We start from the raw sequence: 27285 nt of genomic DNA on the forward strand, positions 1-27285 counted from the left end.
GACCCTAGCATGCTTCACCGCCGCCCCACCTTTTCTGCTGACCTCATTGCACCTTATCTCCCCAACCACACCATGTGTTCCCAGAGAGTAGAGACCTGTCCAATTCTGTTTATTCCTGGTTCTCCAGAACAGCGTCTGGAACACAGAGTAAAGTCAGAGTGAGAAATAGGTGCAGGAATGGCACAGTGTCCATCTGCATTGTTCCAGGGTGCACATTCTGCCGACTCACCTTAAACTTTGCTCCCTAGACTGCCTTCAACAGGTTATGTCAGTGCATTTACGTTCACGCAGCAAGAAGCATTAAAGGTTCTTGTCAAAGGAATGAATAACTGTATATTCTTATTTTTACCTGTCTCCTCCATTCACCTTGGCCAATTTAAATTAGTAATGCTCCTACTTTCCTAAACTGGTTATAAGTCCCAACTTTTTGTTCCCTAAGATTCTGCTTCTGCTCTTAGCCACCTGGCTTAAGCCTCTGCCCTTGGTTCTAACAGTCTGCATCATATTATTATTCTTGTTCATGTTATAATCTCAACATCCTAGCTTCTGTGAGAGGGTACCTAGAAAGAAGGGCTCAGAAATAAAATTAGCTTGGGATGCCTGGCTGGCAGTGGGTGGAGCCTGTGACTCTTGATCTCGGGGTTGTAAGTTCGAGCCCCACACTGGTTGTGAAGATTACTTAATAATTTTTTTTAAGAAGGAAATAAAATTGTCTTGAATAGGATATATCAAACTCATATCTGAGAAAGTTAGGAAATAGCTTTGGTGAATATGCTGGTGGCTGTCAATTTTATATAAAAGGTAGGTAGTAAGTACACTCACCTGTGTACCACATTTCCTGGATAGTTTTCATTCCTCTCTGGTTCTCATGACAGCCCTCTAAGTGGGACCAGAAGCTCCCCCAGGTGGCAAAACCACTATTGAAAGATTAGGTCACTGAAGTTTGAAAAGTTAGACTAACCTGAATATGAGTTCCTAGACACAAAGCTGAGAGCAGCGAAAGAAGTCAGCACAGTTTATGGGGCGCCTGGGTGGCGCAGTCGGTTGAGCGTCCGACTTCAGCCAGGTCACGATCTCGCGGTCCGTGAGTTCGAGCCCCGCGTCAGGCTCTGGGCTGATGGCTCGGAGCCTGGAGCCTGTTTCTGATTCTGTGTCTCCCTCTCTCTCTGCCCCTCCCCCGTTCATGCTCTGTCTCTCTCTGTCCCAAAAATAAATAAACGTTGAAAAAAAAAATTAAAAAAAAAAAAAAAAAAAAGAAGTCAGCACAGTTTCTGTATGTGTCCTTTATAAATTGTTCCAGAAATAACAGACAAAAGATCATTACATAATAAAAATTTTAATACCATATGGTTTTGGCAGGTTCTAGTACATAGTAAATACTAATAGCTTTATGTTAAATTGAACTGAATAAAAGTATACTTTTGAGCACATTGAAAGAAGGTAGTTGCTGGCAGTAACCATTGGAGCAAAAATTTTCAAAAATGCATGCCTTAGGGTTTGTATTTATAAGGTATAGTCAAGGACAATGAACATATTTTAAGCAAAGTCCACTACTTTCCATAAAATCTTTTGATCTTGAATAAAGAATAATGAGGGTGATCTTAAAATATTGTTTAATTTTTTAAACAGAAATTTTAGATTTTGTAGTAAAGTTTCAAAAATAGTGTAGAACTCACATATGCCCTTCTCCCAGCTTCCTCTAATGTTAATAAGCAGTATAAAACAATACTACAGTCCTCAAAACCAGGAAAGTAACATGACAGGAGTGTTTTAATTTTACACATGTGATTAAAAAAGGAACTAAGCAAACCCAATCACTAAGTATATTTATACCAATAATTGTAGCATAGGATCTTATAGAAAATACTAAATTATTTTAACAGTAGGATAATAAACAGAACATTAATTTGTAAGTTCCACCTATTTTTTTTTTCCTGCCATGCACTTCTTGGTCTCGAACCATAACACATGTATTTTTTAAAGGGACTTAGAGCCTAGCCTAAAGCAATACTCAGGTCGGTTGTAAAGGACATTCTTATTTTGCTCCAGATTTTCCCAGTCTAACTCAGCAGCGAGTAAGATCCTGTTCTCTTGAGGAAAGTTGCAGGAGGGGGCTTTTTTCTAGAGTGTGAAGCTGCACTTTCACTAAGACTGCTGGAAAACTAAACTCAGGATGTGTTTTGGTTGTTTCTCTGTGGGCTGGGTCTCACTTATTGATGACAGATGCTACTACAACAAATACAGGAGTATGGTTTGTAAGTGATGAACAAAAACTTCGAATTATGTGATATTTTGTGGTTTAAGAACTATACTTGAATATGATCTTATGCATGAAAATGCATAGGATGATATTTCTCTTGTTTTAATATAATTGTTTTCAAGATGAAGGTGTTCCAGGGTTGAATCGCCATCTTCTTCAGCATTGCAGATTTGTTCTGGAAGAATGTTCCTGAGGAAAAATAGATGTACAAGCCATAAATGGTCCAAGTAGTATTGAGCTTTATGTAACTTAGTTAAATTTCACATTTTTAAAAAAGTTTTGGTGCTCTTCCTTTTCAAGTACCAGAGAGTATATAACATGGTTGAAGATAGAATATAAGTGAATTTTAGCAAAAAGTGTAAAGGAACATCAGGGGGACAGGTGAGAGAATTTCCTAAAATACTTTTATTTTCCTAAAAAATTGTTTTAAGGAAACAAAAAGGCAAATTCATTCGTTTCCAGAATTTGAGTTCTGTATGTCAAAAAGAGCTGGTGTAAAAATATTGAATTTGAGGGTCAAATGAGTTTCCATTTATTATCACGAGTGTTCATGGTACTTGCAGTCTCGTGTTTCATAACTCAGCCCACAACTTTAGTCTTTGTGGCCACATTTAAAGATGTAATGAATCTATTAATATGAGTCTTGGCCTTGACTGTCATATCTAGTGGATGGATCTTTATGATCAAAGCTATCCTTACATTTATCTCAAACCTGCTGGTGCTCTTGTTGAAGATACTGAGTGTTCAACAAAAAGAAATGCCAGTGGTATGTGGAAGTCAGGCCAACTGTTTATATGAACTACTTACACACTTGTTGAAATTCTGCCCTTTATTTTCAGCCTGGTTTTCTTCGTGTCAGTACTAACATTGACCCCTATTCTCTGGACAAGTGTTTCGTTTCATGAAGGTACAAAGGAATGCACACAAAATGACAAATGCTGTTAGAGCCTCTCTTAAATGATAGCTTTGAAATTTGAGGACATTCCTTCAGGATGTCTGTCAGAAAGGAAAATGAGCCTTAGAAAAGACATTAACTTAGTTGATAGAATTATTTGAGGGAAATCATCTTGTGAAGAATCCTCTCACTTCTGTGAGAAGAGCTTTGTGTTGCTCAAGGGTCATTCATTATCACTAGGTTTGGCAGATGAGTTGGTTGTTGTCTTTGATAACTTGGCAAAAATAAGCTGGAAGTTAGGAGATCAATTCTGGTATTAAAGAGTTAGCTTCACGATGTTGTATTGTTGGGCTCAGCCAGGACCCCAGGGGCTATTTGATAATTCTGGGGTGTTTATCACAAATCCATTTTCACTACCCAGGTTATACTTTTGTCTATGTGTCAGTGGTTCCAATGACTAATGCTGGGTATACAGGAAAAAATGGCATAGTTTTTATAAGGAGTTCGTAATCATTTTGAAGAACAACAATTCTTAAAATTTTTAGGGAAGTAATGTGCAGTCTAATTAAATGATTTCCAAATTACATTTGCTTAATTGTTTTTGTTTAAAAAAATTTTTAATATTTACTTATTTTTGAGAGAGAAAGAGACAGAGTACAAGCAGGGGAGGGGCAGAGAGAGAGGGAGACACAGAATCTGAAGCAGGCTCCAGGCTCTGAGCTGTTAGCACATCTGACAGCCGAAATCGGACATACAACCTACTGAGCCACTGAGGCGCCTCCTCCCCAATTTGTAAAAAATAAAATAAAATTGGATCTTTTTCTTATATGCTAGAAAAAATTTTAAATACATCAGAGATCTAAATGTGAAAAATGAAGAACTAGTATACCCTAGGAGCAGGGGGGAAAAAAATCCCCTTGTGACTCAAAAATCAGAAGCACTAAAAGAAAACATTAATAAAGCGACTACAGGTGTTTTAAAAATGCAAAGTTAAAAGACAAATGGCAAACTAGGAGAAAGCTTTTGCAACTTATATCACAGATATAGGGCCAGTGGACAGAGACCTCCTAAAAGCCCCTGCAGAAAAAGGAGAAGTGAGGGAAATGCCCTGGTAACCAGCCCACCAGAGAAAAAATGAAATGACATAAGCATGAAGAGATGCTTAGTTTCATTCATGACAAGAGAAGTGCACGTTGAAAGTATCCTGGCACAGCACTGTCACTTACCAGATTTGCCTCACATAAAAAAAAAAAAAAAAAAATTCAGAAGCTCATCAACATGGTCTGATAATGGGGCTGTGCAGGATCACACAGTACTGGAGGGAATTCAGAGCAGGACAGCCCCGGTGGCGGGGGTGGGGGGTGGGGGGGGCGGGGATTGGCAGTACCTAGCAGGGTCACGTGCATTTTGCCCGGTCACTCAGCAGTCTCCCTTCTAGGAGCCTGTCCCAGAGTTAGTCTGGAAAAATATAAAAGGCTTTCCAAAGTTACGCATTATGGCATTCTTTGTAGTAATAAAAGAATGGAAATAATTAGATGTCTATCAATAAGGAACTGGTTAAATAAAATTACCACATAATAGAATACTGGGCTGTATTCTATTGTAAAAAGAATGAGGAAATTCTCCATACATTGATAAGGAGTCATAGTAAGGCTATACTGATAATTATAAAAAGTACCACTTGAGGGACGCCTGGGTGGCTCACTCAGTTAAGTGTCTGATTTCAGCTCAGGTCATGATTTTGTGGTTCATGAATTTGAGCCCTGCATCGGGCTCTGTGCTGACAACTCAGAGCCTGGAGCCTGTTTGGGATTCTCTCTCTCTCTGCCCTTCCCCACTCTGTGCTCTGTCTGTTCTCTCTCTCTCTCTTTCTCTCTCTCTCTCTCTCTCTCTCTCTCTCTCTCTCTCAAAAATAAGACACTAAAAAAAGAAAGTACCACTCACTGTCAAGGCACCTGGGTGGCTCAGTCGGTTAGGCGCCTGACTTCGGCTTAGGTCTTGATCTCACAGTTCGTGGGTTCGAGCCCCGTGTCAGGCTCTGTGCTGACAGCTCGGAGCCTGGAGCCTGCTTCGGGTTCTGTGTCTCCCTCTCTCTCTTCCCCTCCCCCACTCATGCTCTGTCTCTCTTCTTCTCTCACAAATGGATAAAAGCGTTTAAACAAAATTAAAAGAGAAAAAAGAAAAATCTTTCTGGTAATGATTTGTATAGTACTTGTGGGAGAGGGTGGGGAATATGTGTATGTATGTATACTTCTATTTGCAAAAAAATACTGAAAGGAAAAACCACAAATTAATTTAAAAAAATTAATAAGCAGAATGATGGAATGCAGCATAAGGTACAGGCATAGAAGGACTTCTCTTAACATACCTTGTTATACAGTTTTGACTTTGGAATTATATAAATGTTTAACATAGTAAAAATCATTAATCAAACAGAAAATAGTAATTCCCTGAAACCAAAAACAAACCAAAGACCTTATCTGAATATTAAGTTGTTGACATATTGTTACAAAGTAGGCCACAATATTTCAGCTACACATCCTTTGTGGAACATATTCTAAAAGCAAATAGAGCTCCCCAAAACACTGTATACTTAATTCAGTATTTTTGTGCTTGTAGTAATGGTATTCTTATTTCGAAACTATTGTTTGTACATCGTAAGATAATGACTTAGTTAACATTGTTGAGAACCTAGATTCTCAGTATAAGATAAACAAATTCAAAACAAAAGGAATACTCTATATGGTTAAATTTGAATTGGAAACACCAGTATGAACTCCTGTTCTTTTTCTTTACAAAACACGTATTTCCTGGCAGTTCACTGCAAGCCTTGAAACAGTAACAACACTTCAGAAACGACAGTGCCCGGTCCCCAGCCTGGGGCATGTGGATGCTGCTTCTGTTGAGGGGGCTTGGACCTCTCTGGGAGAAGGCTGTCACCGGTGCGTGGCAGGGGGAGGAGAGTGCTGCCCGGGTCAGCAGAGGCCTCTCCAAGGACACGGAGCCAGCTCTGAGCGCTACCTCTGGCCAAGGAGTGGAGTTTAAGAACAATAATTACGGTTGATGAAAGCATTCTGAATATGTAAAACCATGAGTTCATATTGATTCTCCAGAGAAAGAGAGAAAGCCAAAAACAAAAAAACACAAACACTTAGGCACCGACTTCTTTTTTTTCCTGAGACAGCTGGAAATATATTTTAATATGTTTTATAGTCCTTTCCATTCATATTTAATACATGTATCATTTTTTTCCAGTTCTGTAAAGATAGAATTAACATACAACATGATAGTTTAAGGTATAAGACATAATTTGGCATTTGTAGATACTGCAGAATGATTGCATGTTAAGTTTAGGTAACATCTGTCAGCTCACATGGTTAGAAATTTTTAGCCAGCCTCTTGCTCTGATTGGACATTTCAGGGGAAGAACGGAGCATTCATCTTACCCCTCTGAGTAACAAAGTGGTCCTGGTTGATAAGAGTTCCAGCTGACAAATGTGGGAAGGATAACAAACATAGGGCTCAGCAGTTTGTTACCCTTAAAGAAATAAGAGGTTCAAGCAACAGTCATCTGTGAATGAAACCAATGGTTCAGAGGTGGAGGAGAAAGGTATTAATCAAGATGTCAGGCTGGAAGGGGGACAGGCATGTGCTTTCTGATGCAAATAGAAAGCACAGAGCACAGCTATGAAGTACTCTAGCCAAACCGTTTTTAACTGAATCTTATAAAGCCTTCCCCACTCCCACCTCTCTCTCCAGTACTGTTATACACCCTTGACTCTTTCCCTCTTTTGTTTTTGGGAGTTTGTGTTTGGAATTTTAGAGACAGAGAAAAGAGGAAGGGGTAGAATCTTCAGGGACAAGACCCATCTCAAGGATCAGCCTTTGGCTGCACTACCGCAGCATTCCAGATGAATCCTTGAGACCTTCATGCTTTCCAGGCAGATAGGAAATTGTGTCCCCAGAAGTGAGAGAAGCTGACACTCAGTAATTTTTTTCAGAATTTTTCCTTCAGGAAGAATCTAGATAGAATCAGTTTAGATTCTAATCAGATTAGAATGTTTTAAATTTCATATGAGGGTAGGAGCAGCACTGTAATATCCCATCTTGAAGCCTCACTTCAACCCACCCCTTAGGTTCTCAGTATTAGGTAATAATGTTCCATTCTAAAGGTTTTTACCATGGAAGTTTGCAAACATATACAAAAGTAGAAAAAAGCTGTGATGAATCCTTGAGTGCCTATCACCCCCTTCAGTAATTATGAACATCTGCCTATCTTGTTCAATGTGACCTCTTGTCCTTTTTTTCCCCTTAGAAGTAAATCCCAGACATCATGTCATGGTTGTTTAATCGTATACTCTGTCAACCACAGCAGTTTAAATCGATACTTGAAAAAGCCAAAATTTACCGTATCTTGTTGTTGTTCAACCTCAGAAAATGGAGTGCTTTCATTTCTTGTACCCCAGGTGGTATGGATTTTAAGTCATTGTGATCCAGAAACAGCTCTCTCAGAGAATGGTATGCCCCGTAGAAGGAGACTCTGTCCACGCCGTCATCTGAGAGTCTGTTGAATGACAGGTACAGATACTCCAGGCCTGGCTCCATGTGGCCAAATACGTAGCCAGGGATGCGCTCGATTTGGTTCCCGAGGAGCACGAGGTGCAGCAGTGACTTGGGCAAGTAGGAGGGGACGTGGTAGAGTTTGTTGTAGGACAGGTCGATCGACTCGAGATTTCTGCAGCAAAGAAGGGTGAGCAGAGTAGAGCGTGGGGCAGGGACCATAGGGATACTCAGCCATTTTCCTGCCACCACTGGGTGTGCAGCAGTGACTTTTGTGTGAGGGTGGCCGCGAGGCTCCCGCTCTTACCTGGTCACCACGCAGCTGTTCCAGCTCCAGGGCAAAGAGCGCCGGGATCAGGAAGAAAGTTCATTCCTGGGGCAGTAGTGAACTCAGGACCCACCACTGTCTCTGGGGTCAGACGTCCAGCTGCCTATCCCTGAAACCACCTCTGCTCCACATCTGATCTGACAGCCTGGCACATAGGGCTTGTGGTGACACAGGGGTCGAGAAAAGGGGGCTGCCTGGTTGTTTCAGGAGCTTCCCCTGTGGCTTCTGAGTCACCCTGCCACCACCATGTCCTGCTGGGCTCAGCTGGACCTGAGGCTGTCTCATCCCTCTGTCCTGCCCCTGAAAGATGCCTGTTCCCACTGTGCCACTCAGATCCCTCATGCCCTCCCCACACGGCCCAATCTGGCTTCTCCCCAGCTCCCCCCGCCGCCCCGCCATGGCCTGTCTTGCCCTCCTGACAGGCAAGACCCTGCTTCCTGCCTTCCCTCTCCAGCCACACACCTTTCCGCCTGTTGTATAAGACTTGAGACAGAGAAAGGGTTCGGAGGCGTGAGACCGTGAGGTCCCACAAGGGTAAGCGGGCATCTTCCTTTATCAGCAGGGGCAGGGCTGGCCTCACTTCAACTTCATGACCACCTGTGAGGTGGACAGACCTTGGGTCACTCAGCGCTTGGGCTGGGGGTGGGGTGTCCAAGTAACAGAGACTGTGGTCACCTCAACACCAGCCATACCACAAGCTCCAATCAGATAGCCAGGTTTGGGGGAGGGTTCACTATGAAAGGGTGTCGCTCATTCATAGCCTGTGCAGTAATGACAGCAGGAAGAAACTGTCTAAGACAGACAGCAGCGGATACTCACTCTTGGTTTATCCAGGCTAAAGGAGCAATCCTGTTTTCTTCAATTTTATTATATCGTAGCACAATGACATTGATCTTCCTGGTGTGATTGAAACAAATCTCGGTTATTTCTTCAATTTGGTTATTTTCCAGGTATAATTCCTATAATTAAGAAAACAGACTATTTTTCTTCGTGCTGGTTGGTTGAGTTTGAGAGAGAAAGATGGTGTTGTAGACTGATCTCTTTAGTACTGTCTGAAGAGTCTACTGCTTTATTGTAAGTTGTCCTTTTCTAACTAATTAGTGAAATAAAATGTGTCATCTTTCATGGTCATGGGATTAAATGAAGGTTTTAACCATAAAATGTTGCAAAATACAGCATACCATAATAATTGTATAAAGCTCTCTAGTTTATAAAACCTATTAATGTAAATTATCTCATTTGGGCTTCAAAACCCTGGAAAATAGGTAGAAATGATCATTCCCCCTTCAGTAGTGGAAATGGCCCAGCCTGGAGAGATGACAAGGCACATGGTCCCACTCCTGATGCACAAGAGACACACGTCCCCACCAGGTCCCAGCTCTGGGGCAGGCAGTGTCCCACCAGTCTGTGCTGCCTGTCAGGGTTTTAGATTGGCTTGTATTAAGATTAATTTAATGAAAAGTTAATTAAGAGCCTTGATTTAACATCGGGGTAGTTTGCTAGAGCTATTGTTTTCAACAGCCAGCTGCCTTAATTCCCTTGGTCCTAGAGGGAGTTTTCCCTCAAAAATCTTATTGGAAATTAGAACCAGACATTGGTATACATCTTCAGTTTAACTTTCTATTCCTATTGTGCTAGTTTCCTCCCCTTTTCATTTAATTTTCTTACTTGTTAGGAATGGGTAAAGCAGGAGCTCCTGGCTGGCTCAGTTGGTTAAATGTCCAACTCTTGGTTTCAGTTCAGGTCACGATCTCATGGTTCGTGGGTTCATTGGCCTCTGTGCTGACAACGCACAGCCTGCTTAGGATTCTCTCTTTCCCTCTGTCTTTCTGCCCCTCCTCCACTTGCTCTCTATCTCCCTCTCAAAATAAATAAAAATAAACTTTAAAAAAAAAGTTTTGTTTTTTTTAAAAAAGGAAAAGGTAAAGCAATCTTTAGCTTTTTGCTTTTACCTTAATACATATTTAGGGGTGAACCAAATCAGTGGTTCCCAAACTTGGTTGCATATTAGAATCAGTCATGAGCCTTTTAAAGTGTAAATTCCAACCTAGGTGTACCCCACTCAGAGCACACTCATCCAGACACTAGACTCTGTCTGGGAAGCAGGGCCCTGGAAGGGTCAGAGCACACACACCTGCGTGGACATCACCTCCCCTACCAGTGAGAGGGGCCCTCTGGAAAGAAGAACGTGGGACAGGAGTTCAGGCACATTTGGAGACCCTTTGCTCCTCCATATTACTCAAATTGCGTGTGTTTTACTTGCGTGCATTATGTATTAAAACCTTAACTTAAAAAATTATAAATTACCCCACCCTCAAAAGAACCTGACTGAGGATGTCTGGGATAGGGTAAGGGGTCTATACGTCTTTCTGAAATAAAGCCCAGTGTTGGAACCTCAGTCTTTACAATTTTGACAAATTCTAAACTTCTCTCTTAATCTGCCAGTAGGAGGATGAAGAAGGGCGGCCCTGCGGCAACCGTGGCAGACCCGGGCCAGTGGCTCCGTGGGCAGTGGGCCCACAGCTGGCAGGGAGGGCAGAAACAGAGTTCAGAGCAGTCAGCCAGGGCCCAGCTGGGTCTTCCAGACTTCTGCTGTCAGTGCTAGAGGTTGGGTGTGAACTTGGCAGTGAGGCTCCAGCCTGGGCACAGGGTGGGAAGGCAGTGATGGGCACTGGGCGGAACTGGGACGCTTTCTTGCAAGTTGTAGTTTCTGTTTAAGTTCTCACTCATCTTCCCCATTCTCCCCCCAAGAGCTGTCAGGAAGACCAATTTTCACTTTATCAAGGGTCTCTACTAGTAATTAAAATTGTGTATTGCTTGAGGAAACACAATGTTGAAATTATAGTAAGTTCTGTATATAGCACCAAAATGGGATTTAATCTGCCGCACAATAATGTTTCAAAATAGTGCTTTTTTTAAATTCAGGTAGACTGTATTTAAAACATAAAACATTGGAAGAAAGATAGTGGTACCTCAATAGAAGCCGGAAGCCCCTGTGGTATAATTCTGTATTTGTTTCTTCCCAGACGCAGGTAGGATAAGCTCTTCAAAGATTTGAAAGCCAAAGGGTTGACGTTGGATTCGCTGAGATTGTTTCCTTCCAGTTCTAAGGTGACCAGCTGATTTAGGTCTACAAAAAATAAAATACAATTGTCAGAATATGAAGAAAATCAAAAAACCATGTAGTTCCTGTATCTTTCAAAATGTCATGTGAAATGTTCAGTTTATTTGGAGGGCAGATGTCGCTTCTTTGGCCCCCCCCTTGCAGAGCTGTTTCCCAAGTGCTCTGTGCACCCTAGGTGCCCAGCTTAGCAAGATGCTGGGTGCGCGATCCAGTGCAGAGACAGGCCTATCGAGTGAGGGTGTCCCACAGGGGCAGCAATCCCAAGTGAGCAGTAGAAGGTTGTGGAGGTCATTAAAGCATTGGCGAAGATGTGGACACCCAGATGAAACAGCAGCATAATTAGGGATGGACGGAGGACAGGGGAGTGCTCTGCCTGGCAAATGTCAGTCTCTGAACAAGGGAGTTACAGCAGTGAATTCTCATCACAGTTGTTCACTTCCTGGCAGAGAGTGCAGCCAAATGCATGTTTGGAAAGGAGAATGATCAAGAATTCTCCACGCATTCAGACTGAGCTACCAAGAAAGGCCTTTATACAAATAAGTTTCCCTACATCATTTCCACTGGCCTCAGGAGTGGCATGATCCACATCAGCTGGAATCCTGAAGGAGAGTGGACGGCTCAGCAGTGATGATACCCAGAGGCATCTGAGTCAGACATTCAGGGTGTAACTTTGGGGTTGGTTTGGTGGCCAAGATTTCCAGAATAGGGATGTTTTCATATTCAGCTCAAGTAACGGGCATTGCACTGAGTGCTCTGTACATCTCAGTTCCCTCTCTTAGGCATATTAGAGAGGCAAGACGTTGTCCAAGCCAGAGCAAGGGGCAGCACCATCAGGGGCGCAGACCACACGAGTGGTGAGGCTGGACTCCCAAGCACAGGACGACGCAGGGAGAAATGGGAGGCTGAGGCAGCCAGGTGAATACAGGCCATTTAGAACTGGGTGGCTGTGCTCAAGCCTTGGCACAGGCCCCTTGTGCACCAAGCAGTGAGGAGCCTCTGGGCGGCGGCGGCAGGACAGGACGCTAGTCTGCGAGCCCGTGTGGCGTCACTTGAAGGGCTGACAGGAGGTAGGAGGCCCAACCAGTAAACTGATTAAGTGGTTATATTTCCTCATGTTCTCTCTAAGTTCTGAAAGTAGAGGTACTGAGAATCTAGCCCATTTATCTAGAACATAGTTGAAGTTTGGGAACATAATGGAAGTTTTCCCGTGGAAAACAGATAATAAAAGTAGACCAGTAGCTGGTATGTGACCTCACGAGAGAGAGAGAAACGTAGCACCCAGTGTGAGTTCATGATGTTGTACGTGAGTTTACAGTTACCCTGGCTTACGTGTATGTTGTATGTGACAGGCAACATGCTGGGACTAGAGAAGCTTCCTGTAGGGTAGATGCAGTGCAAGAGGGTTTGTAAGCAGGAACTTGGTAGAAGTCCTTCCCATTGTGGAGTGGGGGCCAACCTGGCAGGTCACGGACACGGGAGAATGCGAGTGGTGGCCACGCACAAGCACTGCTGGGGGGCTGCGTGCTCTCCCGGAAGCATCCGGTCCCTTTTGTTTCTGTGCACCTTTGCACGTGCTGTTGCTCTCCCTGCACCACCCCTCCTGCCCGCTTCTCTGGAACTGTCTGTACCGTGAAGGGTCGTGAGTGAAGACTTGCCACAAGAGCACGTGGGGAGCGGCAGGCCGCTGGCGGCCACACCAGGGGCCTCCCTCCCTGCAGAAAGAGCAGCATCTGGCAGCGGTGGAGGCCTGAGCTCAGGGGCACCCTGCTTGCTGCCAGCTGGCTGACGGTCCACGGCAGAGGGCTCAGCACAGAATGTAGAGGCTCTCTGGGCACCGTCACCTGAGGCCTTCCTCATGGCCGAGGCCTCTACGGTGCTTGGACTGGGGAGACGTGTGTGAGGGAGGGAGCATGTGGAGAAGCTGCTGCCAGGAATATGTGAGCACAGCTCCCGGTAGGGGCTTCTGCCTTACAACACGTGGTCTAGAAAATGGAGCTAGAAAGGTGACCTCACGTGCAGTTAGCAGACACCCATCAGTGCGCTGGCCTAAATTCAGTGTTCCTTCGGCCTCTGCTTCGCCTAGCAGTTAGAAATTGCACTTTCTGGGTGTCTTTTCCATATGACAAAGCCTATCACAATTTGTGTGTATTGATGTGTTTCATGTGCGCCCTGCAGTCCCATCTGGAAATAGAATATTTCCAGAACTCTGTACTTTTCAGACTTGGCATTTCTTAGGATTGCTGGTTTTCTTCCCATCACTGGAAGGGCTTTGTTCCTCGTGAGGTTTTTTGGGAGTAAAAAGAAATAACGAAATTGTTTTATTCTCTTTAGGCTTAAGATATTTCAAATCAGATAAATAGGAAGTGGTGAGCACTGTACTTCACGAGCTGTTCTGGACTGTTGGGAGGATGGAAGGAAGAGTTAGGCGTCTTTGTCTGGACACAGCACTTGGCCTCAGCAGAGACACCAGCCAGCATTTGTGAACAGCTTGCGTGGTGCTGCCTCTTTTATGCCGAGCTCACAATGTGACAACTTCAGTTGTTCAGTTTGGTCCAGAATCAACCATGAGAGGAGTAAATAAATTTTATCAAGGTAAATGGTGATGTGGCCTAAAAACTCACTAGTGCATCTGGCAATACTGTACATAAAGTTTCCACACGACCACAGAGGAAAAGGCTGTAAGGACATACATCAACCAAACGTTACATACCGGATAAGCTCTCTTCACTGATAGCCTGCAGACTGTTGTCATTGATCTTAAGTTCTTCTAATGCAGATGGTAAGTCAGGAGGAATCTCTACCAGATTGTTCCCGTCCATATTCAGGCGCAGTAACTTCTTCAGAAGCTTAAAAAGTGAATCTCGAGTTACCTTTTCATCTGGTATAGATGTGCAGTCACGCATGGCACTGAGCGCCCAGAGCGCAGCCCTACTTAGCCTCACGGACCCGCCTGCCCTTACTCATGCCTGCGGGAAGCGTTGTCAGCAAACTGTGTCTGATGATTTTGTGTCCCACTCACCTATTTTTCCTATTGTGGCTTTAGTGAGCAAGAGAGAGCTCCTGTCACCACTGGACCAGTCACATTGGGCTACATCTTAGGTTTCCACCTTCTCGGCAGTAGACACAAGTTAATTAGATTATGTGGTGCTCTGAATCTGTCATGGATGCTAGCAATTAAGACAGCAGTTTGAGGGGCACCTGGGTGGCTCAGTCGGTTAAGCGTCCAACTTCAGCTCAGGTCATGATCTCACGGCTCGTGGGTTCGAGCCCCGTGTCGGGCTCTGTGCTGACAGCCCAGAGCCTGGAGCCTGCTTTGGATTCTGTGTCTCCTCTCTCCACCCCTCCCCTGCTTGTGCTCTTTCTCTCTCTCAAAAACAAACATTTAAAAAAATTAAAACAAAAGATAGCAGTTTGAGTTCTTACAATATATCTGCACACCTCAATTTTCTAGTTACACTAAGTGGGAACAGTCATAAAATAGCACTAAGTGTTGTGGACCTTCTTCACGGTGGCTACAAATACCACAGGCTCCTCCTTCGTGGTGCCCACACAGTCCTGTTGGGAGGCCCATGCCTGTGTTTGGGGTTGTGTGCTTGTAGAGCTCTGACGCCTCACTGGTGACTCAGCAGCACGTAGTCAAACTTCAGCAGTTTGGGAAGGGGACAGAGGACCCCAAAACAGTAAAAGGAGATGCTCTCCCATGTGTCTCTTTCTGATCAAACGTAGCAGATGCGTGAGTCTCAGCTGACGCAGCAGGACAGGTGCCTGGAGCCCTGTCCTGTCCCAGCCCAGAAACTGTGTGGGAGCCAGGAACTGAGCACACTCGTGCCCAGCAATTTGTACAAAGGTCATAAAGGGGGTTGCAGTGTGTTTCATTGGGCTTCTTACAGCACACGTGTGTATTTGTTTACACACACAGACCCCTTCTTTCTTGTTTGCACCTTTGCTTCCCTGACACTCCTTGGGCCTCTTTCCTTTTCTCCCATTTTAGGAAATGTTTTAGTCAAACGCAAGTCTTCCAGAGGTTTACTCTCTGTTCTTTCCTGTCCTCTCGCCGTTGTCTTTCCCCCCACTGTCCCGTGCTGATTTTCATCTGAGCCCGTTTGTGTCTCCAGAACCCTGTGCTGCCCACAAGTTCATCAGGTCTTGCCCTCAGCACAAAATCACAAAGCTCTGTCTTTCTAGCCTGAACATGTAAATAAAGTTTCCAGATAAGCTCTGCTCATGTACTAAAAGACCATATTTAAACATACTTTCAGCTGTTTGAGGAGAGGCTGCTCCATAAGTTCAAAATACTAGTTTTGTCATTTCGCCGTTGTTGGTGCTCTATGGGTGAAGCATGGAAACCCACAGACCTTGATCAAGATAAAACTTGAGTGGTTTAGGGACATCACGGGGAGACTTTCTCGGGAAAAAGCCACAGTGAAAACACTTCAGTCTCCTTCCCTTCCCTGCTGCCAGGACAAAGCTGCCCAAGGGGGTCATCACTCACCAGGCAGAGTGTGTATACTTACCTTGAATGCTTTGGGCCCTATGCCCGGGGAGGTGATATTATTTTTGCTCAGATCGAGCCTTTTCAAATTCGGCAGCCCATTAAATGCTTCATCAGGAATGGAGGTGATGGCATTGCCTGGAAAACAGCAGCTGTAACTTAGGCTCACGTGTGCACACAGACCTGTGCACGTACACATACGTGTACTCATGCAAGTGCATAGATAGCGAGAGAGCTCTACCCTGGGGAGACAAGGACACGATCTATCTAAGCATACTTTCCCTTTGATGTGTCCTAGACCCTGGGCCAGAAATCCGAGGAGACTGTTATCCATGAAATCCTGACACATCATTTACCTTTCTGAAATCTCCTTCTCTGAACGAGGAGCTCAGATGGCCTCCAGATCTAATGTTACAATTGTGTGGCCTCGATCTGTAGAAGTTTGTTCTACGTGCTTTAATTTTATGGGATTTTGTTTTGACATTTAGTTAAGTGCAGTAGTCAATGATTTTAAACCTAGAAAATGAGCTTCCCAGAAACAGGGAGTACTACAAAAACCAGGTGGTGACCTTCTTGTAAAACCAAGATAGTATGACTGGGCACAGGTCATTCCTTTTTCATGCACGGATTGGGTTTTCTTATGGCAGAGCGCGCACCTGATGTGCCAGCCTTGAGCGGGGGTGGATGCTGCTGGGCCTGAGGGGGTTCCCCAGGGATCATTCGAGTGTGGTGTCCTGTCACAGACCGGCCGTCCTGAACCACAGTGTCCGACGTTGTCTGTTGAGTTTGTGTGTGTGTGTTTACAGGGTCAGGTGTTATTTCTCTGGTAGTTTATTTCTGTGGTTTCCCCTGAGGCACATCCGAAACCCCATTCAGATTCTCTTACCCTCTGTGTTCAGGGCAGACAGACACACACCCGGTCCTGCCATCCGTGTGCTCAGAGCCCTTCCGGTAACCTCATACGAACAGGGAGGAGGACCAGACCCCACCAGACCCGCCTGAACGGCTAACGTGAGGGAGAGGCCAGTGGGGGGTGCTGGGCATCTCTGGCAGCAAGGCCGCAGCCAGCTTTGGGAACCGTGGGTGGTTTCCTGCAAAGTCAAACACACATTTACTCTGTCACTCGGCATTAACGAGAGGAAAACCAGGTCCACACGGGCCTCTGTGTGTGCATGTTTGTGGAACTGTTCATACGGTCGCCCCACACCGGCCCTGACCCCGTACCCTCCAGCAGGCTCCTGAGGAGCAGCACCCAGACACCAAGTGAAAGAGGCCCAGCCAGGAAGACTGCGTGCCACGTGACCCCACTTGGGTGATGGCCACGGATGGCCAACTCTGGAGGCGCGTCCCCTCAGCAGAGACCAGGGGCGGGGGGGAGGGGTGCGAGCGAGTGTGGGGAGGGGACGGGAGTTTTCTGCACCCTGAATGTGGGGTGGTTACACAGCTGCACACGTCCCATAAGCTACCACACCTCAGTAAAGCCTGCTTGAGGGAGAGTCAGTGGGAAATCATGATTTGATTTGGAGAAATTTGCTTACACGTAACTATGCGGTTTATTCCACAAAGCTTATTTCTATGATCGAAGAGTGTTTAGGATCAGTTTATACTATGAAATTAAAGTAGGACTCTCACAGGGCAAGGACAGAACAACATGCGTCCACGTCTCTTACCAGCAAGCTCCAGGCTTGTTATCTCTGGAGCCGTGAGTGGTGGCATCTGTGTGAGGCCTGCGCTCATGCAGCTGATGGTCCTGTAGGACAGAGAGCACCCGCTGGGCAGAGGTGGCATGCGTCTGGGAGAGGGGGGGACCCGGGGTCTTGAGGGCATCCTGAACACGTCTCCTCTGATGGTGTCATCGTGCTCCTCTTCGTCATCGCCGTCCTCCTCCTCGTCGTCATTGTCCTCCCCCTCTCCCTCCTCTTTCTCCTCCTCCTCCTCCTCCTCCCTTGCTGGGTGTCCTCCTTGATGGGCCTGCCTCCCCTCCTCGTGGGGTCTCTGCTCTCCCCCTTCTCTGCTCCGCCCTTCACTGAGGGGTCTCCCCTGCTCCCCGAGGTCAGCGGTCTGTTTCTTCTGCTCCTTATCTTTATCTTCTTTAATTTCTTCTTCATCCTCCTCAAACCGAAGTTCCTCTTTTTGCAACACTGGGTTCATTTCCAGCGGACAAGATGGCAGTTGCTTACAGGGTAAGTTGGTTGCTTCTCTTTGTTCTGAAGAATCACCAGAAAATTCACTTGTATCACTTACGGCTGTACCACTGAGTGGCTGGGGAGAAGCTACCAACCATGGGGACACAACAGGGGTGGGTTGTGACGTTAGCAAAAGGAAAAATCATAGTGAAAATGAGGTTAGTAAATATTCCCTCCAGGTACTTGAGTGCGATATACACATGAGACACCTTTTGAAATTTTATTTCTAAGACTTGTTTTAGGCAATTTTTGTTTTGCCTGTGGCCTTAATATTTATTTTTACTAAAATGCCTGGCTACCTGGTAATAAAGAGGGAATAATGTTGTTACATGATGCACAGTGATAAGCAGTCCTGTGTGAGGTTGCGACGTGATGAGGTGCGACCTTTATCATAGATACTGCTCAGTTAATTGGGGTTGTTAACAGTGTAAGCGTCTGTACCGCGAAACATAAAAAAGTGAAATGTGTATTTTGCTTGCTTGTGCTAGTGAAACTGGCTTTCGTTTGTAGATTTATTATTATTTTTGTCTGGTTTCCTTTCAGCCCCACGGGCCCAAAAGCATCTTCTGAAATTTAGAATTACAGAGAGTTTTTCTCTTTCTCCCTCCCAGACTCTCTAGTCTGATTTTTACTGTGTGACCTTCTGGAAGTCCTCCTGGACTCAGATGATGCTGTTGTAAGTGTGCCCAGGGGTGCTCCCCACTGTTCTGTGATGATGGGGGCAGAATGGTCAGCGGCACACGCTCGCCTGCGTTCACGCTGAGCAGCAAATGGGGCCGGCCCGACAGTCACCGGAGCTCAGGGAGAAGTGAGCTCCAGTGCACCTTCACTGAGTCATCTAGACATAAATCACCCGGGAAAGGAACTCAGAAAATGTAACTATGTGAAGGAATTACTTGAGATTTTGGTCCAGTATATATTATAAAGTCAGTGAGTTATTTTTTCACATCTCTGGCACAGCATGCAAAAGGAAAACAGGAAAAAATTAAGGAAACTAAAGCTATCATATTGAAACATTTAAAATCCTTCCTGCATATCCAAGTTTATTTTTCCAAAATAGCCACAGCATTTCAAGATTATTCCAAGTCCTTTGAAAAATGTCTGATAATTTCTAAATCTTGCCTGTATATTTGGTAACGTTTTTTAAAGGCATAATACCTTAGTAAAATAAGTGTAAACCAAAATGCAATTCCTAAATATTCTGAAGTTCTTCTTGGTAGACATCCTCTGTAGACACCCACCCTGTGACCGTCCATCTACCTCAACTGTAGACCGGAAAAGACGTCTCTGTTCTTTCCCATCAGATTATTTACCACGTTTGTTTATTTCATCAATCACTAACTAGGCTCTTCCTGGGGACCTGCGCCTCCCTCTCGAGAGTCGTCTGTCGCTCAGATATGAGCCCCATGAGCGTAGGGGACAGCAGACATGCACCAGGCCACGTGGCCAAGATGTGGGCCCTGCTTCAGGGCCATGCTCGCGCATGTCCCCAGATGACCCGAGCAGTAGTGAGAGCGAACAGGCTGGACGCATTGGGCTCTTTTCTCTCCAGATGCAACCCGCCTCTCCCTCTGTTCCCCAAGAGTTCTTCATCTTCGTTGGTGGTCTAAACGTACCCACCCTGAGTCAGATTAAGGGAGACCCCGCGTGTAATGTGGGAACTGTGGGCTATGTCAGCTTTGTCACTGCTTCCCTGAAGCTGAGAGTCTGTGTGCAGTGTGGTCTGGTCCAAGTTTACTCATTCTGACAGAGCTGGGACTATAAAGCCTGGATCGTTTAGTTCCGTCTCCTACCATGCATTTTCCCAAATAACGTCTATGTTTGTCATCACTGTGCCAGTATCTTCAGTACCTTGATGACTAGTTTACCATAATTTAATTTAAAACTTCAGGCAGTGACAAAACAAAAACAAATGTAAGTTGAAGACTCCGTCACATGTGATATTTTGTTTCAGCTAAATACTTATACCAGTATCCACGCAGACTGGACAGCACTCTCCTTCCGGTGTGATGGTTTGGGGGCATGTCAGAGGGGGGCACACGGTTTCATCGCAAAGCACCCTTCCATTGGAGCAGAGGCAGGTCGTGCATGGCTCAGGAGACCACACGGCTTTGTTGTACATGGTCATCCCGTTTACCAGACAGTGTCCCTTCTTTTCTGAAAGAGAAGCAGGGACACAGTAAGTTCCTGCGTGTGTTCGCACACAAAGTACGTAGATCCAGAGATGTGACCCCCAGCGGGGCGTCCGCCTGCTCTCTCAGCCTCTCACTCAGGCTCTGAGAGTGACCAGCCTGGTGGCCTGACTCTGAACCGCGCCTCCGCACTGTACCTGTCGGGGTGACTAAGTTATACAACAGCATCCACCACCCCAGGCATCAGGGATTCCTTATCCATGCCGTGTGTCCAGTGTGGGCACACGGCCTCTGCACAGGATGGCCACCCAGGAATAATCAGCGGGCTTCATCTGCAAGCAGGCTGCCCTGATGGCCAAAGCAGAGAGAATGGGAGTTTGCAAATCCCAGACAAGCCCCAAAAGCGTCTCATTATGTTGACCACAGCAAATGAGATGGCCGTACCTAATTTCAGAAGAGACACGGCAGTGCGGCTCCATCCAGTGCCAGAGAGCAGGGCAGGGGCAGCCCCAGTGGTGAGCCCACGCCCCAGACCTGCCGGTGTGCAGACAGGACAGCCAGGCCACAGAGCCTGCCTCTGCAGTGCCTCTGACACTGGCTCCCAAGGAGACATGGCACCTGTCCCTTCTTTGAGAACTGCTGTGTTGCGGAAGGACAGCTCCCATGCCTCCATGTTCACCCTTGGACCGTGCACAGTGCAGCGGCCTTCAGTGCCTCCATTTCCAGTGCACAGCGTTGCACACAGGTGGGTGAGTGTGTCACCCAAGAAGGCCAGTAGACAGCCTGCTTTGACTTGAATGTTAGGGGAGATGCTGTCCTTCCGACCCAGTATCACTTCTGATACCTCTCCTTTGTGGGACGAGCTACCATCCCCAACTCCCACCCTCGGGGGGGCTCTCACGTTCGATCTGCCCTCCCCCTCCCCACTGTGCTCGCCTAACTCAGGCCCTGGTTAACAGCCCTGTGTTCACAGAGTCATCCGAACAATTTATTTCTATATCCTGTATGATCTATCACTATAAATGAAAAAGCAGCTTACAACTTTTATGTATATTCTCTATATTATGAATATAACTGTAAGATACATGGCACAGTAAACAGACCAGAAATTAATAAACGAAAATAGTAACTGGGTTTTATAAACATAGTTGTGGGATAACTTTTTTCTTTTCCAATAATTTTATGTTACAATTACATTCTATAAATGAAATTTTAAATTATTTCAAACTTTATCATTAGATTAAACCAAAAGATAATACAGTAATATGAAAAAAAACTTTTTTTGGAAAATTGTCCTCATGGAGGTTCTGTTTCTCTCCCTGGGCTCTTACCTGGTAACACGTTGTAACTTGATTCTGCTCCAAGAAAACCCAGAAAAGAGTCAAACTTTTCCTCTGTGCTGTAGTCCAGGTTCAGCACGGGACGTGTGGCTCCAGGTGTGACCATTGTCCGCTGGTCCCCCAGCTGCCTGCTGGACCTGCGGGCAGGCGAGGAGCTGCCCCTCAGTCTTCTGTGGTGCATCTTCCTCCGCTGCTTCCTAGGTGCTTCTTCATTTTGCCCAAAGTCAGTTTGACAGATGATGAGCAGAAGGAAACAAACCAAACCTGCAAACTTCATGCTGGCTTTTCCACCATCCAATTTCTAGAATGAGAAGGGAGCAGAATTTCTGATTTAGTGCTACCTAGTTTTCACCTTTGACAACTGGGCTTACTGCTCATATGTATGCCTCAGCAGCATCTTTGAGAAATGACACACATCATCTGTGTGGGCTATTTGCCCAATAAAAATCAAAGAACTTTTAATATCTTTACCTTCATGCCAAGCATGAGCAAACTTGTATAAAGAACCAGGTATTAAATATTTTGGACTTTACAGGCTATTCGTCTTGAACATTATCGTGTGAAAACAGACAACGGTACGCAATGGCTGTGCCAGTAACACTCCCATGTACACAACAGTGGGTTGGACACGGCCTCCAGGCTGTGGTTTCCTGAGTCCTCTCTGGATCACTGTGTTGTGGGTCCTCAGAGGCTATCCGGGGTCGCTGTACCTGTGTGCCAGGTCATCCTCTGACCAGCGCCACCCACAGTCCTTTCCCCCAGTGCTTTTTTTTGTTCTCTTATCCTCTCGCTTTATGATTTTCTTTATTGGGATGAGGGGGTACGGCTACACCCTATAAAACTAACAGGAAACTAGAATCAGTTGTAAAGACATAAGACGGACAAAGAAGAACTCTTAATTAGCCTGTCTCAACGGTAGTGCAGGGTTCTGCGTGAGGTGAAGTTGAAAACACACGGGAGACATGAATACTCTACTCCTGGTGCTGTGGACTCAGTGTGGTTGTAGCCCTGTGCTCACACACATTGGTGCGGGCATGTGAAGTCAGGTAGCAGAGAAAGTGAAGAGTAACCCTCTACAAGGTGATTGATTGTGGGGCCGGTTGACGGATTCACCCGGCCACACACTTGGGCCCATGGTTAGTCCTACAGGGAAGGTCTGCAGCACCCATGGCCTCTGAGCTTAGAGTCAGTTTCTCCACCCTCCCCCCGGCCTAGCAGCTCTCCCCTCTGCTCTTCATTCAGGTCCTCTTGCTGTCAGTACCCCAAGATAGAGCCAGGGTGTATGGAGGAGAGTCTGAACCCTCAGCAATGCCAGGGACCCAGGATCGTTAGTAAAGGAGCAGCCTTGCTTGGTGACGGGATTTACCCCACTCCTCACCAGCCTGCCTTGGTCACCTCTGTCAGTCAGAACAAAATTGTTAACTTCAGAAACCATCGCCCTGGCAGAAATGGTGAGCATTAAGGTGATGTTACGTACAGACTAAATTTCCAAGCTGCAAAGGAGGGATTTCGAAGGCTCATAGGGCCAAAAGGTGGCCATAGACTGTTGGCACCTTGGGAAATAGACCAGAGACTCTCTGAGCGCTGGATTCAACCTTTCTGCATGAAATGAAGTCCTCTGTTAGCATCAGATGCTACTATAGTATAGGTCAGCTTCACAACCTGTGGGTAGGTTGTGGGGATCCCAGAGGACAACTGTGAATGGAAAACCACGTTCGGGGGGTGAGGCAGGCCTTCCCCAAGCCACTATGGCCCCACAATGAGATACAACTACCCATCTATTAGAATGGCCAGAATCAACACCAAATGCCAGTAAAGATGTGGAGTAGCAGAAACTCACATTCATGGCTGGAGGGAATACAGATGGGTATAGCCACTTTGGAAGACACTTTGGCAGTTTCTCAGAAACACACTCTTACCATGTAATCCAGCAGTCATGCTTCTTAGTATTCACCCAAGAGAGTTGGAAACACAGGCCTACACAAAATCCTGCACACAGATGTTTACAGCAAACTAGGAAGCAACCAAGACGTCCTTCAGTAGGTGAAGGATAAACAGTAGTCCATCCACACAGGGAATATTATTCACCACTAAAAAGAAATGGCTGTTGGACCATGAAAAGACAGGGAAGAAATAAACACACATCACTAAATGAAAGAAGCCAATCTGAAAAGGCTACTGTAATATTCCAACTCTGTGACATTCTGGAAAAGGCAAAATTGTGGAGACAGTAAAGAGAGTTGCTGCCAGGAGTTGGTGCGGGGGGGGTGGGGGGAAGGGGCAGGGAATGAATCGATGGAGCACAGAGGACTTTTAGGGCACTGAGAATATTCTGTATAATACTGTAATAATGGATACTACCATTACACACGTGTCCAAATCCATAGAACCTACACCACCAAGCGTGAGCTCTAATGTAAATTCTGGACTTGGTGATAACGGTGTATCAATGTCATTTGTCAGTTGTGAACCTAAATCTGATCACTGTCGTATATCAAAAAGTTAGTGCTAATACCGTGCTTGATTTTGAAGTATGTTTACCGCTTAAGATCAGGAAAAAGAAAAGATGTCTGGTCTCACCACTTTTAGTCAACATTTTATTGAATATTCTAGCCCGTATAGTAATGTAAGACCAAGAAACAAAATGTATCCAGACCAGAAAAGAAACTGTTCACAAATGTCTTGCTCGTGTATATAGATAATCCCATGGTGCCTACATAAAAAGCTACAACTGATTTTAGCAGGGTTTCGGGATATAAGATCAATATACAGAAGTCAGGATTATTTCTACATGCTAACAACAGTAAAGAAAACAAAGGGGTGCCTGGGTGACTCAGTCGGGTAAACAACCGACTTTGGCTCAGGTCATGATCTCGCAGTCTGTGGTTTTGAGCCCCACGTCAGGCTCTGTGTTGACAGCTCGGAGCCTGGAGCCTGCTTCAGATTCTGTGTCTCCCTCTCTCTCTGCCCCTCCCCTGCTCATGCTCTGTCTCTCTCTCAAAAATAAACAAACATTTTAAAAAAAAAACCCAAAGTTAAAAATACAACACCATTTATAGGGGCGCCTGGGTGGCTCAGTCGGTTAGGCGGCTGACTTCGGCTCAGGTCACGATCTCGCGGTCCGTGAGTTCGAGCCCCGCGTCGGGCTCTGTGCTGACAGCTCAGAGCCTGGAGCCTGTTTCAGATTCTGTGTCTCCCTCTCTCTGACCCTCCCCCGTTCATGCTCTGTCTCTCTGTCTCAAAAATAAATAAACATTAAAAAAAAAATACAACACCATTTATAAAGGCATAAAAATGTGAAGTACTTAAAGATACTTCTGACAAAAGATGTCCAAGATTGCAGCCCTGAAAACCATGAAGGATTGCTGCAGAAAATGGAAGAACTGCATAGGGTATGTGTGCTGTGTGTATAGGTCAGATGACTCAGGTTTAAATTCTCAATTGTATAATCGATAGTTTGTCACAAAGCCAGTCAAAATTCTAGCAGGCTTTTTTGCTTATGGAATGTAAAGAGCCTACAATAGCCAAAGCAACTTTGGAAAAGAGAAGAATAAATTTGGAGGACTACCACTACCTGATTTTCAGTACTTATTACAAATATGGGGAAATAAAGATAGTGTGATACTGATGTGAAGACAGACAAGTAATCAGTGGGACAGAAGAGAGTGTTCAGAAATAGACCAAGCCTACATGGTCAGCACGAGGTGCACAGTCATGTATCATACAAAGAATCAACCATAAATATAACAGCAAAAAGTATAAACTTGTAGAAGAACACATAGAAAGAAATTTTGGTGACCTTGGATTTAGCACAGATTTCTTAAGTACAGCAATAGAGAGCATGATATTTATTTTTTAATTAGACTTCATCAAAATTAAAGGCTTTTTGTCTTCAAAAGATGTTGTTAATAGTAGGAAAATGCCACATACTGGAAAAAATATTTGCAAAACATGTATTCAACAAAGTACTTGTATCAAGAATAAAGAAGGGGGCGCCTGGGTGGCTCAGGCTGTTAAGCGTCCAACTTCAGCTCAGGTCATGATCTCACAGTTCGTGAGTTTGAGCCCCGCATCGGGGCTCTGTGCTGACAGCTTAGAGCCCGGAGCCTGCCTCGAATTCTGTGGCTCCCTCTCTCTCTGTTCCTCCCCTGCTCATGCTCTGTCTCTCTCTCTCCTTCAAAAAATAAATAAAAACATTAAAAAAAAAAAAAAAGAATAAAGAAGTATCACAGTTCTGACATGAAAAGAAAACCCAACTTTTAAAAGCCCAAAGCTTCGAACACACTTTACCAAAGAGACACGCAAGGCATATAAGCACATGAGAAGATGCTCAAAATCCTTAGTCATTGGGAAAATGCAAGTTAAAGCCTCAATCAGACACCAGCATGCATCCGTCAGAATGACTAAAATTAAAAGGATGAGCCGCAGCAAATGTTGACAAGTAGGCAGAATAACTAGAATTCTCATTCAGCGCTGTTGGAAATGTAGAACAGCATAAACATTTTCGGAAAACAGTTTGGCAGTTTTTTTTAAAGTTACATGTGCGTCTGCCATTTACCCAGCCATTCTGCTGCTGTTTACCCAAGAGAAATGAAAACATATGTCCACACACATATTTATATGTGAATGTTCATGGCAGCTTTCTTTGTGCTGGACAAAAAGTGGAAGACATCCAAATGTCTATCAATGTGTTAGTGGATAAACAGCTTGGAATGTATCCATACCATGGAATACTACTTAGCAACAGTGATAAGTAAATCTCAAAATAAATATGTTGAATAAAAGAAGTCTCATACAGAAGGACATATACACAATTCCATTGTAGAAAACACAAACTCTTCTGTAGGAAAGCATACCCATGTCTGCCTCGAGGCAGGGGCATGTAGATTACCAGGAGTCATGGGGATCTTTTGGGGATGATGGATATATTCATTTTCTTGATTGTGTTATGGTTTTACAGGTGCACTTTACATATGCGCACTTTAATTTTCAACTATCCTCACCACTGTAGTTGGGTTGGGCTACCACCTTGATGTTGGGAGTCCGAAGGTGGCTATTTGGAATCACATATCTCTGTCACATAATGCGCAAAATCCCCAGTTGTGTGAACTTCTTAGCATTGTTGTAGGATCTCACACTTTCCTCAGACAGAGGTGGAGTTGTATCATGGGGTCCTTGGAGACCAGGCTCTGGGCTTGACAGGTTAGATCAGAAGTCAGGAAATTGGCGTAGGGGCCAAACTGAGTCTGCTGCTTGTTTGTGTACAGCCTACAAGCTTAAGATGGCTTTTGTGTTTTTAAATTTAAAGGTTTTAAGATTTAAAAGAAGAGTAATAATTCATGACAGATCACATAAATTGAAATTTCATTATCTATACATAAAGTTGTATTGGAGCAGCCATGCTCGTTTATTTGTGTGTTACTTTCGGGGACTTCTCCGCTAAAGAGCGTGATTGGGTAGTTTCAGTAGATGCTAACATTTATTTGGCCTGCAAAATTTAAGTACTTTGCAGCACAAGGTTGCAGCCCACCACTGAAAGCAGTGCTTCTCAGCCAGAGAGTTTTGTCCATGGGTCCCATTTGGCAGCATCTGGACTCTCTTCAGAGTCACTGTTAGGAGGGGCTCTCCCAACTCCCCGTGTGTGGGAGGGCCCGGGTGCTGCTGGAGGTCTTAAAGAGCCCAGGACCACCCACCACGACAGAGGAACCGAAGGGCCCAGCACGTCGGAAGTGTCTAGATGGAGAAGCCCCTGTTGAGAGGAACTCATACAGAGGTTTTTAATCCAGACAGAGGCAGGCGGTTTACAGGCACATCTAATGAATTCTAACTAGATGGGGTCTTCTAGTGGTCTTCTAAAATTAAACAGACCCCTTGCGCACGATGATCTCCCTCCCAAGGTTTACTCTGACTCTGAGGTGCTGTTTTCTTTTGCTCGGTTTCCAAGTCTCACACGTGTACGCTCGCTCGT

General features: G+C 45.1%; 2 protein-coding genes across 7 annotated transcripts in view; one reads left to right on the top strand and one right to left on the bottom strand.

The window, feature by feature from the left end:
* LOC115500051 (centromere protein P) overlaps positions 1–27285 on the top strand; it is a 230225-nt gene that overhangs the window by 153910 nt on the left and 49030 nt on the right. The gene's annotated exons all lie outside the window — the stretch shown is intronic.
* Positions 1318–27285, bottom strand: part of ECM2 (extracellular matrix protein 2) — a 32764-nt gene continuing 6796 nt past the window's right edge. For 4 of the 5 annotated variants that reach the window (XM_030294357.1, XM_030294356.1, XM_030294360.1 and 1 more), the window contains 9 exons: positions 21309–21618; positions 19814–20002; positions 17330–17932; positions 15682–15797; positions 13878–14013; positions 11016–11173; positions 8863–9002; positions 7564–7890; positions 1318–2449 (listed from right to left, as the gene is read on the bottom strand). In XM_030294357.1, coding sequence (XP_030150217.1) covers positions 2281–2449; positions 7564–7890; positions 8863–9002; positions 11016–11173; positions 13878–14013; positions 15682–15797; positions 17330–17932; positions 19814–20002; positions 21309–21594 — 2124 coding nt within the window. In that variant the 5' untranslated portion in view covers positions 21595–21618 and the 3' untranslated portion in view covers positions 1318–2280. The remainder of the gene's footprint in view (positions 2450–7563; positions 7891–8862; positions 9003–11015; positions 11174–13877; positions 14014–15681; positions 15798–17329; positions 17933–19813; positions 20003–21308; positions 21619–27285) is intronic. The other variant, XM_030294361.1, reaches the window with a different exon arrangement.

Source organism: Lynx canadensis, chromosome D4 (assembly GCF_007474595.2).
Source record: "Lynx canadensis isolate LIC74 chromosome D4, mLynCan4.pri.v2, whole genome shotgun sequence".
Lineage (NCBI taxonomy): Eukaryota > Metazoa > Chordata > Mammalia > Carnivora > Felidae > Lynx > Lynx canadensis.